This window comes from Enhydra lutris, unplaced genomic scaffold, assembly GCF_002288905.1.
Source record: "Enhydra lutris kenyoni isolate GAN:26980312 unplaced genomic scaffold, ASM228890v2 scaffoldscaffold12, whole genome shotgun sequence".
NCBI lineage: Eukaryota > Metazoa > Chordata > Mammalia > Carnivora > Mustelidae > Enhydra > Enhydra lutris.
In genome coordinates, this window is record NW_019154096.1 from 48,961,518 (window position 1) to 48,975,607 (window position 14,090).

Consider the following 14,090-nt stretch of genomic DNA (forward strand, 5'->3'; position numbering starts at 1 on the left):
CCAATGAATGAAAAAAATGTGGTATGTCTGTAGTATATATTATTAGAGATAAAGAGAAGTGGAGAATTTGTATATGCTGTAATCTGGATGAACCTCAAAAATGTACTACATGAAAAAAGCCAGTCACAAAGGACCACATATTTATTGTAGGATTCCATTCATATGAAATGTCAAGAGTATGCAAGTGTGTAGAGACACAATAGATTAGAAGTTAACTGTGATGGGGACTGATGGAAAATAGACTGCTTAAGGGAATGGAATTTCTTTTTGAGGTGAGAATGTTCTAGCAGATTGTGGTAATGATTGCACAACTTTCAGTATAATAAAACCCACTGAATCATATAGTTTTAAGTGGGTGAATTTTATAGTATGTGAATTATATATTGATAATGCCATTAAAATTAGCACCTAGTAAAAGTTGTTTAGCCATTAGAAGGGGAAAGTCTGTTGCTAAGGAACACAGAAACGGCAAATGTAGGAATCACTATTATTTTTAGGAGCAAAAAAGAATAAACAAGGAAGAAACTCAGCACTTAGAATAGGGCCCCCTAATCCCTAGTCTGAGATTCAGACCTTACTGAAGAGGTTGTAGCCACCACTGGCACATTCAGCTGGATGGTGCCCACTTTAGCTGGTCTGTAGCAGTAGTCAATTCAGAAGCTCTGAAATTCATTGGAGGATGCTGGTCAGCTAGAGCTCCTCTGTTGTAAACAACCTGCTGAGTATTACAGAAACTCACTGGAAGGCAAGGGCAGCCTTAGGCTGGTCCACAGGTAGTTGCCCCACTGAGTGGCAGAGAAACTCACTAAAGGGTGTGGTCAAGCTGGAGCCTACTAGGTGGCTGAGAGAAATTTGCTTATAAGCACTGGTTGGCTAGTGCCAGTTAGCAGAAATTGGCCTGTAGGGCAGTGGAAAACTTCAGTGGGATGATGCCACAGGCTAGAACTGGACCTGCTGGGTGGCTGAGAAACTCACTGAAGAGTGACTGTCATTGGGCATCTCTAATCCACTTTTGGGAAAAATTACCATTCATCACCAGATATACTCATCCCGCCTGTCAGGGTCTCAGGTTTTCTGAACTAGGACTCTCAAACTGGCATAACATACCTGTCTTGGTTCAGAATTAAATTTTCTTTGCAACTCAGCAACTCTATTAAATCCTGAGTTTGGTCTTCAGTGTTTTCTTCTCTCTCTGCAGGAGATTAACAACTGGGTTGCCACTTTATACCAGGGATGGTCCATGCCTCAAATACCCCCAGGATGAGGTCCTCACTACTAGCTGGGTGGTTAGTAATCTGGTCCAAAGACCTATCTTGCTGCCTACTTTTTTGGACTACTCCTGGTACTAACCTTGTCAGTTGGGTTTTCTGAGGAGCAGATGCTGAGTTTCGAATGCAAGAGGTTTATTGAACAGTAATGCCTGGGAAAAACTAAAAGGGGAGGGAACAAAATTGAGTAAGAAAAACCTTGAAATCATAGTACAGACACTGGTGGGAAAACAAGATTTGTGAATGGAAGTAGGATTGGGTATAGAAAGCTTCAGTCTGCCATGCATGGCTGATAAAAATCAGCCAACTCTATGAATGTATTAGGTCAAAGACTTCCCATTAGAGTTCCCTGTTGGGCAGAAATGACCAGAGTGAAGACTGTCTAGGAAGAGCATGGACTTGGCTCAAAACCCAAGGTAGATTCTAAAAGCACTAACAGCTGAAGGCTGTCACCTAATTGCATTCCTCACAGTTGAATGCCCAGTTTTTTCTTGATGGAAAAATTCAAGCAGCACACCTCCATGGCTGCTGCTGTTGGGTAATGTCAAGTAATATGACATTTGTGTTCCTGGAGTCCCAGAAGGGGAGGAGAAGGAGGAGGACAGGCAAAATATCTGAAGGAGTAATGATTTTTTTTTCTAAATTTGATGAAAACTATAAATCCAAGACGGAACATGAAGATCAAGAAGGAAAAGAATAAAGAAAAACCACACTAAGACACACCATAATCACATTTTCATAATCACAAGTGATAAAGAGAAAATGTTTAGAGTGGCCAGAGAAGAAAAAGCACACATGTGCTAAGAATCAAAGAGAAGAATTATCGCATACTTGTCATCAGAAGCTACGCAAGCCAGAAGACAGTGGAATGATAGCTACAAGGTACTGAGGGAAAAAGTCATTCTTGAATTCTTTAGCAAAATTATTCTTCAAAAATGAAGATAAAACAAAGACAAATTCACATAAGAGAAATCTAAGACAAGTCCTCACCAGCAAAATTGGACTATCTTAAATATTAAGAAAAATACTTCAGGTGACAGGAAAATAATGCCTGATGGATATTTGATCTATACAAAGGAATTAAGAGCCCTGGAAATGTTAGTAAATGAATAAGTATTAAAAGACTTTCCCTGCTTTGTTTAGGTTCTTTTAAGGAGAATTCATCATTTAAGGCAAAAAAATAACATCATGGTATTTATAACATATAGAAGTAAAATGTATAACAATAGTACATAGGCAGAGAAGGAGAAATGGAGATACACTATTGTACTTAAAGATAAATTGTAAGTAAAAGATGTATTTTGTAAACCCCAGAACAACCATTAAAAAGAATAAAGAGATATATAGCTAGTAATTCAATAGTGAAGATAGACTTGATTTTAAAAACTTCAACCCACCAGAAGCCAGAGAAAAAGGGAGGAAAAACAGATGGGATTATGATAATAAAGATAGTAGATTTAAACCCAATCATCAATAACTGCATTAAATGTAAATGGTGAAAACACTCCCATTAAAAGTCAGAAATTATGAGAGAGGATAAAAATACGTAGATTTGAGAGCAAAAAATAATGCTAGGGATAAAAAAGAAACACTTAGAATAAAGAGATCTGTTCATTAAGAAGATATAACAATTCTTAAGTTTATGTGCATAATACCAAAGCTTCAAAATATATGAAGCAAAACTGACAGAATTACAAAGAGAAATCTACAAATCCACAAGTATTGTTAGATATTTCAACACTCTCAGTAATTGATAGAACAGGTGGCAAAAAAAAAAAAAAATCAGACCAATAAGGACATAAAAGACATAAGCAACATTACCAATCAACTTGAGCTAAATGAAAAAAATTTTTTTAAAGATTTTATTTATTTATTTTTCAGAGATCACAAACAGGCAGAGAGGCAGGCAGAAGCAGGCTCCCTGCTGAGCAAAGAGCCCAATGTGGGGCTGGATCCCATGACCCTGAGATCATGATCTGAGCCAAAGGCAGAGGCTTAACCCACTGAGCCACCCAGGTGCCCTGAGCTAAATGAAATTTTATAACACTCCACCCTCTACCTTTACAAGTATATATGGGACATCCACTGGATCATTCCAATTTTTAATAAATTTAAAATAATTGAGTTCAGATAGACTATATTTTCTGTCTGCAATAGAATTTAATCAGAAATCAATCTCAGAAAGAGATTTGGAAAATTGCCAGATATTCAGAAATTAAATAGCACTTTTCTGATCAACCAATGGTTTAAAGAAAAGAAATCACAAAATCTGAAAATGTTCGAAGTGAATAAAACTGAGAAAACTAGGGATGCCTGCGTGGCTCAGTTGGTTAAGCGGCTGCCTTCGGCTCAGGTCATGATCCCAGCGTCCTGGGATGGAGTCCCACATCGGGCTCCTTGCTCGGCGGGGAGCCTGCTTCTCCCTCTGCCTCTGCCTGCCACTCTGTGCTTGCTCGCTCTCTCTCCCTCTCTCTCTCTGACAAATAAATAAATAAAATCTTTAAAAAAAAACTGAGAAAACTATATCAAAATTTGTGAGATATTCTAAAGCTGTGCTTGGAGGGAAACTTTCAGCTTTAAATAGTTATATCAGAAAACAATAATGTTTTAAACTCATTTATGTAAGTTCCCATCTTTAGAAAACACATAAAGAAGAGCAAATTAAATCCAAAATAAGTAGAAAGAAGGAAATAATAAAGGCATCTGTGGAAACGAATGAATAGAAAACAGACAAATAATAGAATTAATGAAACTAAAATTTGGATTTTTGGAAAGATCATAAAAATGATCTTTAGCTGGACTAAAGCAAATAAGAAGATACATATTACCAACATCAGAACTGAAAGAGGGGATATTATTCCAGACCCCACAGACTTTAAAAAGATTATATGAGAATATTACTATCAACCTTATGTAAATTAAACATTCTATTTGAATTAGATAAGTTATTTGGAAGACATTAATTAACAAAACACATAGAAAAAATAGAAAGTCTCAATAGCCTGTATCCATTAAAAAAATTGAATTCATAATTAAAAACCTTCACACAAAGAGAACACCAGCCTATATCTAGGCCTTGTTGGTGAATTCCATTAAACATATTAGGATACAGTAATATCAGTGCTATACAAATCCTTTCAGAAAGCAGAAAAGGGAACATTTTTCATGTCATTTTATGAGTCCATCATTCCCCTGATACTAAAACCTGACATACATTATAAGAACACTACAGACCGACATCCCTAATGAACGCATGTAAAAATCCTTAACACTGTATTAGCAAATCAAATCAGCAATATATAAAAAGGGTCATATATCACGATCAAGTAGGGTTCACTCCAGGGAAACAAAATAATATATTTATAATACATATATTTATCAAGGAATTTATATCCAGAATATATAATACATTCTTATAATTTAATAAAAAGAAGACAACCCAATTTTTTTTATGGGCCAAAGATTTGAACAGACATTTCACAGAAGGAAGATATATACACATGACAGGATGTTCAATATCATTAGTCCTCAAGAAAACACAAAGCCACAGTGAAATACTACTATATACCTATTAGGATGATTAAAATACTGATAATATTGTGCTGATTAGAGTGTGGACCAACAGAACTCTCATATACTACTGATGTCAGTGTAAAGTGGGACATTTACTTTGGAAACATTTTGGTGGTTTTTACAAAGTTAAATATGCATATTCCGTGTGACCCAGGATTACCACTCCGAGGTATTTACGTAAGAGGAACGAAAACAGATGTTCACATAAAGACTTCCACACAACCGTTCATAGCAACTGCCATCATTCAAAAGCCAGAAACAATCAAACTCCATCAATGAATGTACAGAAGAACAAACTGATATATATCCGTATACCAGCATACTACTCAACTTTAAAAAGAAACAACTATGATACACATAACGATATGGATGAATCTCAAACACATTGTGCTGACCTCCAAGTCCTGGAGTGTCCTTTTCTGGGTTCTCCTCCCTTTCCCTTCTTGCTCCCACCATACTAGTCTGGAGCCTCACTACTTCAGGCCTCGGTTAATCCAAAGGCCACTCTGTCTGCCTCCAGCCTTTCAGTTTTGTGCACCTTTTCAGAACAATCTTCATAAAACACTATTTCCTTATGTCATCCTGAAAACCAAACAAAAATGTAAAACCACCAGTATCGTGTTAACATTTAATGCAGTTCCTCTAATGCCCCAGCTTCCTGAATGTTTTCTAAGATTTCTTACCAGACCAATACAATAAATTTTCCTATTAATGAGTCTATATGTGAATTTAAGTCTTCCGACTTGTTCTGATATCCTAGTCAATGAACTGCCTTTGAGACTCTTAGAACCATGAGGTCAAAGATGTAATACAGGTCAGCTCTCCCTTCAGACTTTTTTCTCTCAGTCAGAGGCAGTTTCAGGCTTCCAGTTATCCAGCCTTGAATCAATGGAATCAGTGTGGACTCATATTTCACCCCATATCCCATATGTGGCCAGTCACCATTCCCTCTTAGTCGTTTAGTCTTAGTGCCTCTTAGACATTTCCCTTATATCTGTTTCTTTATGGGGCCCTGGTCACCTACCAGAGTTTAGCCCCATATCTTCTCACAACAGCTTTCCTGCAATAATCTTCAAATTGTGTCTTTTGCCTCTAAACTTACAAGTGAGGTATTTGTAGGGACCTACTATGTCTAGGTATCTGTATGTATTAGTCTTATAAAAACTCTACAAGGTAAATAAGAAAAACAAGTTCACCGAGTACTTTGTTCAAGATGATACAGCAAGTGAAGGACAGAGCCAGCAGGATTAAAACTTAGGCCTAAGTGGCCCATTGATAGGTAAGAAAAAGGTAACAGACAAAATTTAGAAGTTCTGCATTTGTCTAGGGGAAAAAGGTAGGGGGCACACTGCACTTAAGATAACAGGCAAGTTCTTTTAAGTAGGGACTTTTATTCCACTTACATTATTTATTTGAAGGGTTATTTTAATTGTGTACCATTATTTTAAGTACAATTACCATCCTGGATAAAGGTTCTGTTTGATATTTTTATAAAGCGATGACTCTGATTTTAGGAGATATTTGGATGGCTGTTTAGTTACCTTCAAGGACTTGAGATTACTTGTGTGTTTCATGTGCTTGACATACATATGGACAGACATAGAGAAGACTCAGTAAATGATGGCAAGTTGAATGAAAGAATAATAATTAACATTTCCAAGTTTTACTATATTTAATACACTCATTTAACAACGCCATAAGGTTGGTTGCATTACCATCTCCATTTTACAAATGAGGAAACCAAGACACATCACTTGGTGAAGTTCACACTATCTATTACTGGTGGAGCACAGATTACAAACAGAGATTGAGGCAACACACTCTTAAGCCCTTGCACTAAACCAAAGTAGCCTCGTGCTTCTTGGCTCACGGAAGAGTTACTTTCAGGTCCTTAGTAGAAAAATATATGCATTTTGATGCTTCACATTTTAAGACGTAGGGCAACTGTCCTTAGCCTTGTATCCTCGGACCCGTGGTCCATGGACAGACCCTAGGGAACCATGTATCTCATGAAATTTGAGTAGAGTTTGTGTGTATGCATTACCACATTTTGATAAGCGCTATAGGCAAACACCCATGGCGCTTATCAAATTCTCAAAGAATTTTATAATAATCAAAATTTTATAATAATCAAAAGATTAATAACCATGGGCATAGAGAAATATAATTTCCTGAGACAAAATTAAAATTATTAAACATTCAAAAATACTTATAGATGGGTTTATTTGAAGGATTGCCCACGGACTACATTTTATCCGTAAAGGAGATTTTGGTTAGTGGACTAGAAATTAATATTTATTAGGCACAACTAAATGCTAGGTATTTAACATTTACTAGCTTATCCTAATTCTTATATCATTACCAGACATATCATTTTACAAATGTATAAACTGAGGCTTAGAATGGTAAGAACATGCCCTATAACACCTGATAAATGGTAGGACTAGGGCACCCCGACCTAACTCTGAAGCTGCTGCGTCCTCACCGCGTGGTTAGACACAGCTGCGGAGGGCCAAGGGCACTCAGTGCAACCAGCCTTGCTGGGAGGCAGGTGTTTCAGTGGTTTCCCCGCAATGCTGCCTGGAAACAGCGGCTGAGTTATATGGCATCTTAGGCCATTTTGAAAGACAGGAACTCGGTCTGGCTGAAGATCATGTCTTGTTCACATCTCTACATTCTGTTCTCTGGGCCTCTCTTTTCGGCAGGCCCGTCACAGCTGCAGTGGGATGGGTTTAGCTCCCAGACTGGAGGGCGTGTGGACCATTGCTTTGGCTGACTCGTCATAGCACACTTCAGGCTTCTGGTGGCCACTGGCCTCCTCTTCCCGTCTCTGTTGTCCATTTGAACAAAGGAACAGTCCTCCTCCTACTGCAGCTGCAATGGAGTTTGCAACACCCTTTAAACATAAAACAGGAACTGTAGTGGTTAGATTCCTTGAGCTGCTTACGTGATATACATCTCCTTGACTAGTGACTTTTATTCTACCACCTAGCTCGCCTGAACATCTTCCTATGCAAAACCACCCGCTGGTCAAACACTGCGGATCACGAAGAGGGCCTTTGAGAGCTTTTGAAAGCTTTTCTAGTTTCACAGAGTAGCTTAGGAAGGTTTTAGAAAAGTAGGTAGGGCCATCCTCTTGTAACAGGTAAGGAGGAAAAGACTGCTGTCCTGGATAGGGTGTTTCTCCAGCTTAGGGGAGAAGTGGATCCCTCAACAGAGACTGGCTTATCTCCCAGAAATTCTCCCAGCCTCTGCTCCAAGAAACTGACCCTGGCAGTGCTGAATGTCAGTCATCTGGATTAGTATTATCTCATGGCTATTCTCCTCCACTTAGTTGGAATAGACTACCTGGGAGTGGAGAGTGGGGATGGATGCAAAAAAGTTGTTATGGAGCCAGGATCACTGTGGTAGCAGAAGGAATTAGTGGGAATTTCTTCAAGTAGAAAATAATTCCTTATAACACTGAGAAAAATTGAAACAGAAATCTCATACTTTAACTACAAATGGATGCTTTGCTTTACAAAAGATAAACCCAGTTTTCGTTCAATTGTGAATTATCTTTTTAAATGATTCCATTATTTTCCTAAAAGGAAAAAAGAAATGACCTTTCCATACAAAATTTCCAAAAACCCATTTGTATTTGATTTCACTGTCAAAAATGTATATGGATTGTACTATGTTCCTAGGGCTACCATAACAAAGTATTATACATTGAATGACTTAAAAAAAAACCCCAGAAATCCATTGTCTCTCAGTTCTAGAGGCTAGAAATACAATTATCTTTATAAGTGGGTTTGTGTGTTTGTTACTCTGAAATACTGCCTTCTAGCCTTTCAAAATCTTTTCAGATTTTGCTATCTTATTCTGTAATCAAGTGTATTCTTCGCTTAATTATCTGATTTATCTTAATTAGTTGATTTATCATTTAAGTGCCTGTTTAAAGTACATAGTAGAATGAAAGGCTTTGATATATTACATATATCAAATATATCAAAAAATACATATACTATATTACATTTCTAGGATGATCTAAGACCTTGGATATGACAGCTCATAATGGTATGTCTTTCATTCCTTAGTGTTCATCAATGTCTGCTTTTCTGCTCTTGTTCTGTGGGATTTCCCCCTAGTTTTGCTCTCATCCCCCTTTGAACCTCATATCAAGGACCTGCTTAAAAGACATGCAGATCAAAGAGAGTAGAACCATTTTTAATAAGCAAAACTAACAACATAATTGTGGACAAGATCTTCTAGAAAGGTCATATCTATATACATCTCCCATGGCTGGGTATGTACATCTCCCACAGCTTAGTTGCAGTTTCCCACTCACAAAATGGACATCCCCCTTAATTAGTACTTATAAATATTGTACATTACCTATATTTTATTTTCTACATATCACAATTTCAACCAAGACATAATTGTCAAGCATGGGCAGTAGACATTACATTAGTGTACCAGTGACAATTGTGCTGGCCCAAATTTCCAGCAGCTTTGTTTTAATCCAAGAATATTATTTTCTTATATTTGAATATAGAGTGTTATTTTCTTATATGACTAAAAAGACTTTACACCTATTTCTTTTAAATAAAGATGTTTATTTGGAGAATATTAGTAGCATGATAACTCAATCTCACCAAATATTCACAGTTCATCAGGTCAGGCAATAGAACAAGTCCATGTGAGCTTCTTATAAAGAAATGTATGATCACCTCAGTAGCTGCCTCCATCGTCTATCCTATTACTGGATGATTCAGAATCCAAAATAATAAGTTTAGGGACTTTTTCTCAAAAATAGAAATAAGGAAAATGTCTGAAGCAATGATGTTGACCCTTTTCAAAAAGATCTATGAAACTTTAACCGCATATTTCAGTCTTGTCGAATCTTTTGTATTATTCTGATTGTCGATAAGAACCAGGGGGCTATGTTGATGATTCTTGATAATTTCAGCAACACTTCCAAAGTACTAGAGCAAGAAAACATAGATGAATTAAACACTGGAACTTATGTTAACTTCGAGCTCTGCTCCTCCAATCTCCTCCCACTTTCTCAAGTTAGTCAACACTACCAGGTCTCAGCTGACATTCTACCCAAAAAAGTCTAATTTAACAAAGGCTGTAATCCTTGAGGTGACCAACTTGGGCCTTGCTTATGTTCAGTTACATTAAAAACACTGGCAGCCTCAATTAGTGTAACCACTTAGAGAAATTACTCCATTGAGTTATGATGTAATATTTTAATGACTTTTTATTCAGTAACAAGTGTAAAACTGTCACACACTAAATTTCTCTATGTTTTTTACAAAACATAGATTATCTGTTATGTTGTACAAGTCTTAGATGCAAGAACTGATGTAATAAATTAATCCTAGAATTTAGTGTCAGAAAAGAGTTATTTCCCAGATTAATTGATACTTGTTTTGTTTTTGTTTTCCTTTTTGAATAAATAAAGCTTTATAAATTCTCATATTTTCATTTTTGCTCTAGTTCCCAGAGCTAATTATTAATTAGTTTAGAGTTAATTAATAATGGAATCCGTGCTGGGCTCTTACCATATGTATTTATTTTCCTGTGTGCTAATTCCTATTGTTTATGGATTTTAATTTAAGGTTATCACAAATATTCTCCTGAAGAATTATCAAAATTTTAAATGAAAGAGAAAATAAGTATAACACAATATAACACAGGAAAGGAAATGAAATGCATTGATTATACAAAAGTGCTATAAGCTCATAATCATAAATAAATACATTTAGATCATTTTTTAAAAAGCAGTGTTTTGCAAGACTGCCATAAATTTAGCAATTATCAACAATTGATTTATTCTTTTAATTTTTCATATAAAGACAAATATTTAGAATAGAAGTTTTTTTAAGCCTTTTAATTAATTATTTGGATAGCTTCCAAATATCTATATACTAAATAAAGTATTCAGAATATTGGTCACCTTTTTCAAATGAAATTTGTCTTTTAGATAATTGACTCCCTGAATATTAGGTTAGGGAGGAGAGATGAGAGACAGGGACCTTCAAATATCTTTAATCTTTATTTCTGAACTTGCTCTTCAATCATTCAGCCCTTTAGCAATTGCCAATGAAATTCTTTCATGATATTCATAAAGACATTCATCCTGTTTGCTTGGAATAGCATGTTGTTAAACTGAATGCAGTTGGAAGTTAAACTGATGGATTGAAGAACCAGGAAATGAAATACCATGGCCTCTTTGAAGTGGATTCCAAGCAAAAAAGTGTTTTCTGAACCCAGGAAACACAGTAGAGAGTTGCTATACTTACACAAACAAACATCTTATTCTGTCATTCCAGTTCCTGGATATTTTTGAGTATTTCTTTGTTGGAGTGTTTGTGGATTGAAATGTTTGAATAGGGAGTTGAGTTGAGTTGAAATATGTGAAGCAGGAAGCAGAGTTGAGGCATATTGAATGTGGAACTGAGCACAGTTGTAGTTTCCTTAGTGCTTTTTTCAAAAAAAAATGTCTACAGTAATTCATTGTATTCGAGATATTCATATGGACAGAAAAACAACCTGTTCATGATAACTCAAAATCTTATGGTCCGTAAAATAAAGAGATATCAAAGCTATAAAATTCCTTAATATCATATCTACATAATGCCAAAACAACTGCATAAAATAGTTCAACAGTTAATCAATTGGTTTCTTTTTCTACCCATATACACCCAAACACAAATACAGGCAAACAGACTTTTCATAATATCAACATTGTTGATATCATGTAACCCGAGCTTTCATTTTCCATTCAGGTATTCACTGTATGGAAAAAAATAACCTTTTTACTATAGATAAGTAAAAGTTTTAATGGACTCTGTCTGCACTTCCAGATACCATTCTAATATTTGTTTTAGTATCTATAGGCTAGATATGTAGGAAGTAGGGTGAAGTTCTGTTCTATTCATCCAATGGTAGGGATGAAGACTCTTTAGGCCAAGAGGAATCTCTTTTTACCAGTTTCGTTAGCAGGACAAAAGAGTCCAGAATCCCTATGGTAGCTCAAAATTTATGAGAATTTCAGAACTTCTAAATAGGACAGCTCCTTCTCCCACCCTTAAGCTTCTTCTAGAAGTACTGGACCCCTTCTTGGGGAAGCTTAGAATGAAACCATCCATCCAAAGTCACTCTGTCCTACAAGGATCACCACTATCTATTACACTGACTACTACTGAAGAGCATTTATTTTAAAGGATTTGTCAGATGAAGGTTTCAGTGAGAATGAAGGCTTTTGTGAGCATGGAAAAGCAGACAGTTCTGTTTAAGTTTAACTGCTGTTAAATGATAATGCAATCTATATTTTAAAACCCAAGTTTAGTCTTGATCCATGTTTTGTGTTTTCAGATTCAAGAGTTTTGCATTTTCTAATTATCTTAGACTTTATTAAAACCCCAAACTATAAAACTCCTAGAAGAAAACAGGGGAAAATCTTTATGAGATTGTATCTGGCAATGATTTCTTGGGTATGACACCAAAAGCACAGGCAACAAAAACAAAGATAGATAAATTGGACTACATTAGATTTAAAAACCTCTGTTCATCAAAGGTCACAATTAATAGAATGAAAAGGCAGTCCATGGAATGGGGGAAAACATTTGCAAATCATCTATCTGATAATGGATTAGTATCTAGAATATATAAAGAACTCCTACAACACAAAACCAAAAGATAAATAACCCAATGTAAAAATGGGCCAAGGAGTCAAACAGACATTTCTCCAGAGATGATATACAAATGCCAACAAACATTTGAAAAGGTGGTCAAAATCACTAATCATCAGAGAGATGCAAATCAAAACTACAATGAAATATCTCCTTCTACCGATTAGGTTAGCTACTATTTAAAAATCCCAGAAAATAACAAGTGTTGGTGGGCATGTGGAAGAGTTGGAACCCTTGTGCACTGTTGGTAGGATTGTAAAAATGAGGCAATCATTATGGAAAACAATATGGCAGTTCCTCAAAATTTTAAGATAGGACTATCATATGATCTAGCAATCCCACTTCTGGATATATACCCAGAAGAACTGAAAGCAAGGGTCTCAAAGGAACATTTGCACACCTGTGAGCAGAGCAGCACTATTTACAATAGTCATCAACAATAGCCAAATGTCTATCGACAGAATGTGGTGTACAGTACAATGCAATGCTATGAAGCCTCAAAAAGGAAAGAAATCCTGTCACATACTACACAATATGGATGAGCTTTGAGGATATAATGTTGCAGGGAATAAGCCAGTCACAAAAAGACAAGCATGGTATGATGCCATTTATATGAGCTATCTAAAGTAGTCAAATTCATAGAAATAGGTATTAATTAATAGTAAATTGGTGATTGCCAGGGACTGGGAGAGAGTGGAAAAAGGGAGCTGTTTTCAATGAGCATAGAATTTCAGATATGCAAGATGAAAAGTTCTGGAGATCTGTTTTACAGTGTTGTAAAAAAAATTAAGTGTATAGTTTAAATACTAAACTATACACTTAAAATGGTTAATATGGTAAGTTTTAAGATATGAGTTTTTTTTTTAAAACACAATTTAAAAAAGCAAAATGGAAAACACACTCATTGACAGAGACCTTACCAGTTTGTTTTACAAATGCAATTCTCCTGCCTGTAATCACTCAAACAAATAAATTCCTTCACTTAATAAGAACTAACCAAGTATCCACTGAAGGCAGCTCTTCTGCTATGCTTCTGGAAATACAGAGATGAGTAAGACCTAGTCTAGTCCCTGGTCTCATCTAGTGGACAAGACAAACACTTCAGCAATTACAATACTTTGTAATAATTCAAATGCTTTCTAACAAGTGCTGGGTTTGGAATAAGTATAGTTCTTTCTGAAAGAGTATTGAAAATAAATATTAACTTGAATTTTTTAAATGCTATTTTCTCTGCTTAGATTTTTCTTTCCACTTTTCTCATTCTCATCTTTAATTTTCATTCTACCTATTCAAACTCAGTCTATCTTTCAAGGCCAAAACAAGTTTCACTCCCTTTCTGACCACTTATGGATTGTTCCAGCCCATATTTCAGGGCTTTCTTATATTAAAAAAAGCTGGCTAAACAGAGATATGGTAAGTATTGAGTTTGGTCCAGATTAAAGAGGAATTGGACGTCATATCTGGTTAGTATTCAAGACCTTCTATGATGCTTTTCTCTTGCTATAGGCCCAAAAGCTCATTCTGGTCCGAGGGCTATATTCTAATATTTTAACAAAAGTTTCTG

At 35.9% G+C, this 14,090-nt stretch overlaps 1 protein-coding gene across 2 annotated transcripts in view; it reads right to left on the reverse strand.

Moving 5' to 3' along the window:
• Positions 1–9,034: 9,034 nt before the first annotated feature.
• LOC111145374 (B-cell linker) overlaps positions 9,035–14,090 on the reverse strand; it is a 74,399-nt gene continuing 69,343 nt past the window's right edge. For both annotated transcript variants that reach the window (XM_022500242.1, XM_022500241.1), the window contains one exon: positions 9,035–9,808. In XM_022500242.1, the coding sequence (XP_022355950.1) occupies positions 9,689–9,808 (120 nt within the window). In that variant the 3' untranslated portion in view covers positions 9,035–9,688. The remainder of the gene's footprint in view (positions 9,809–14,090) is intronic.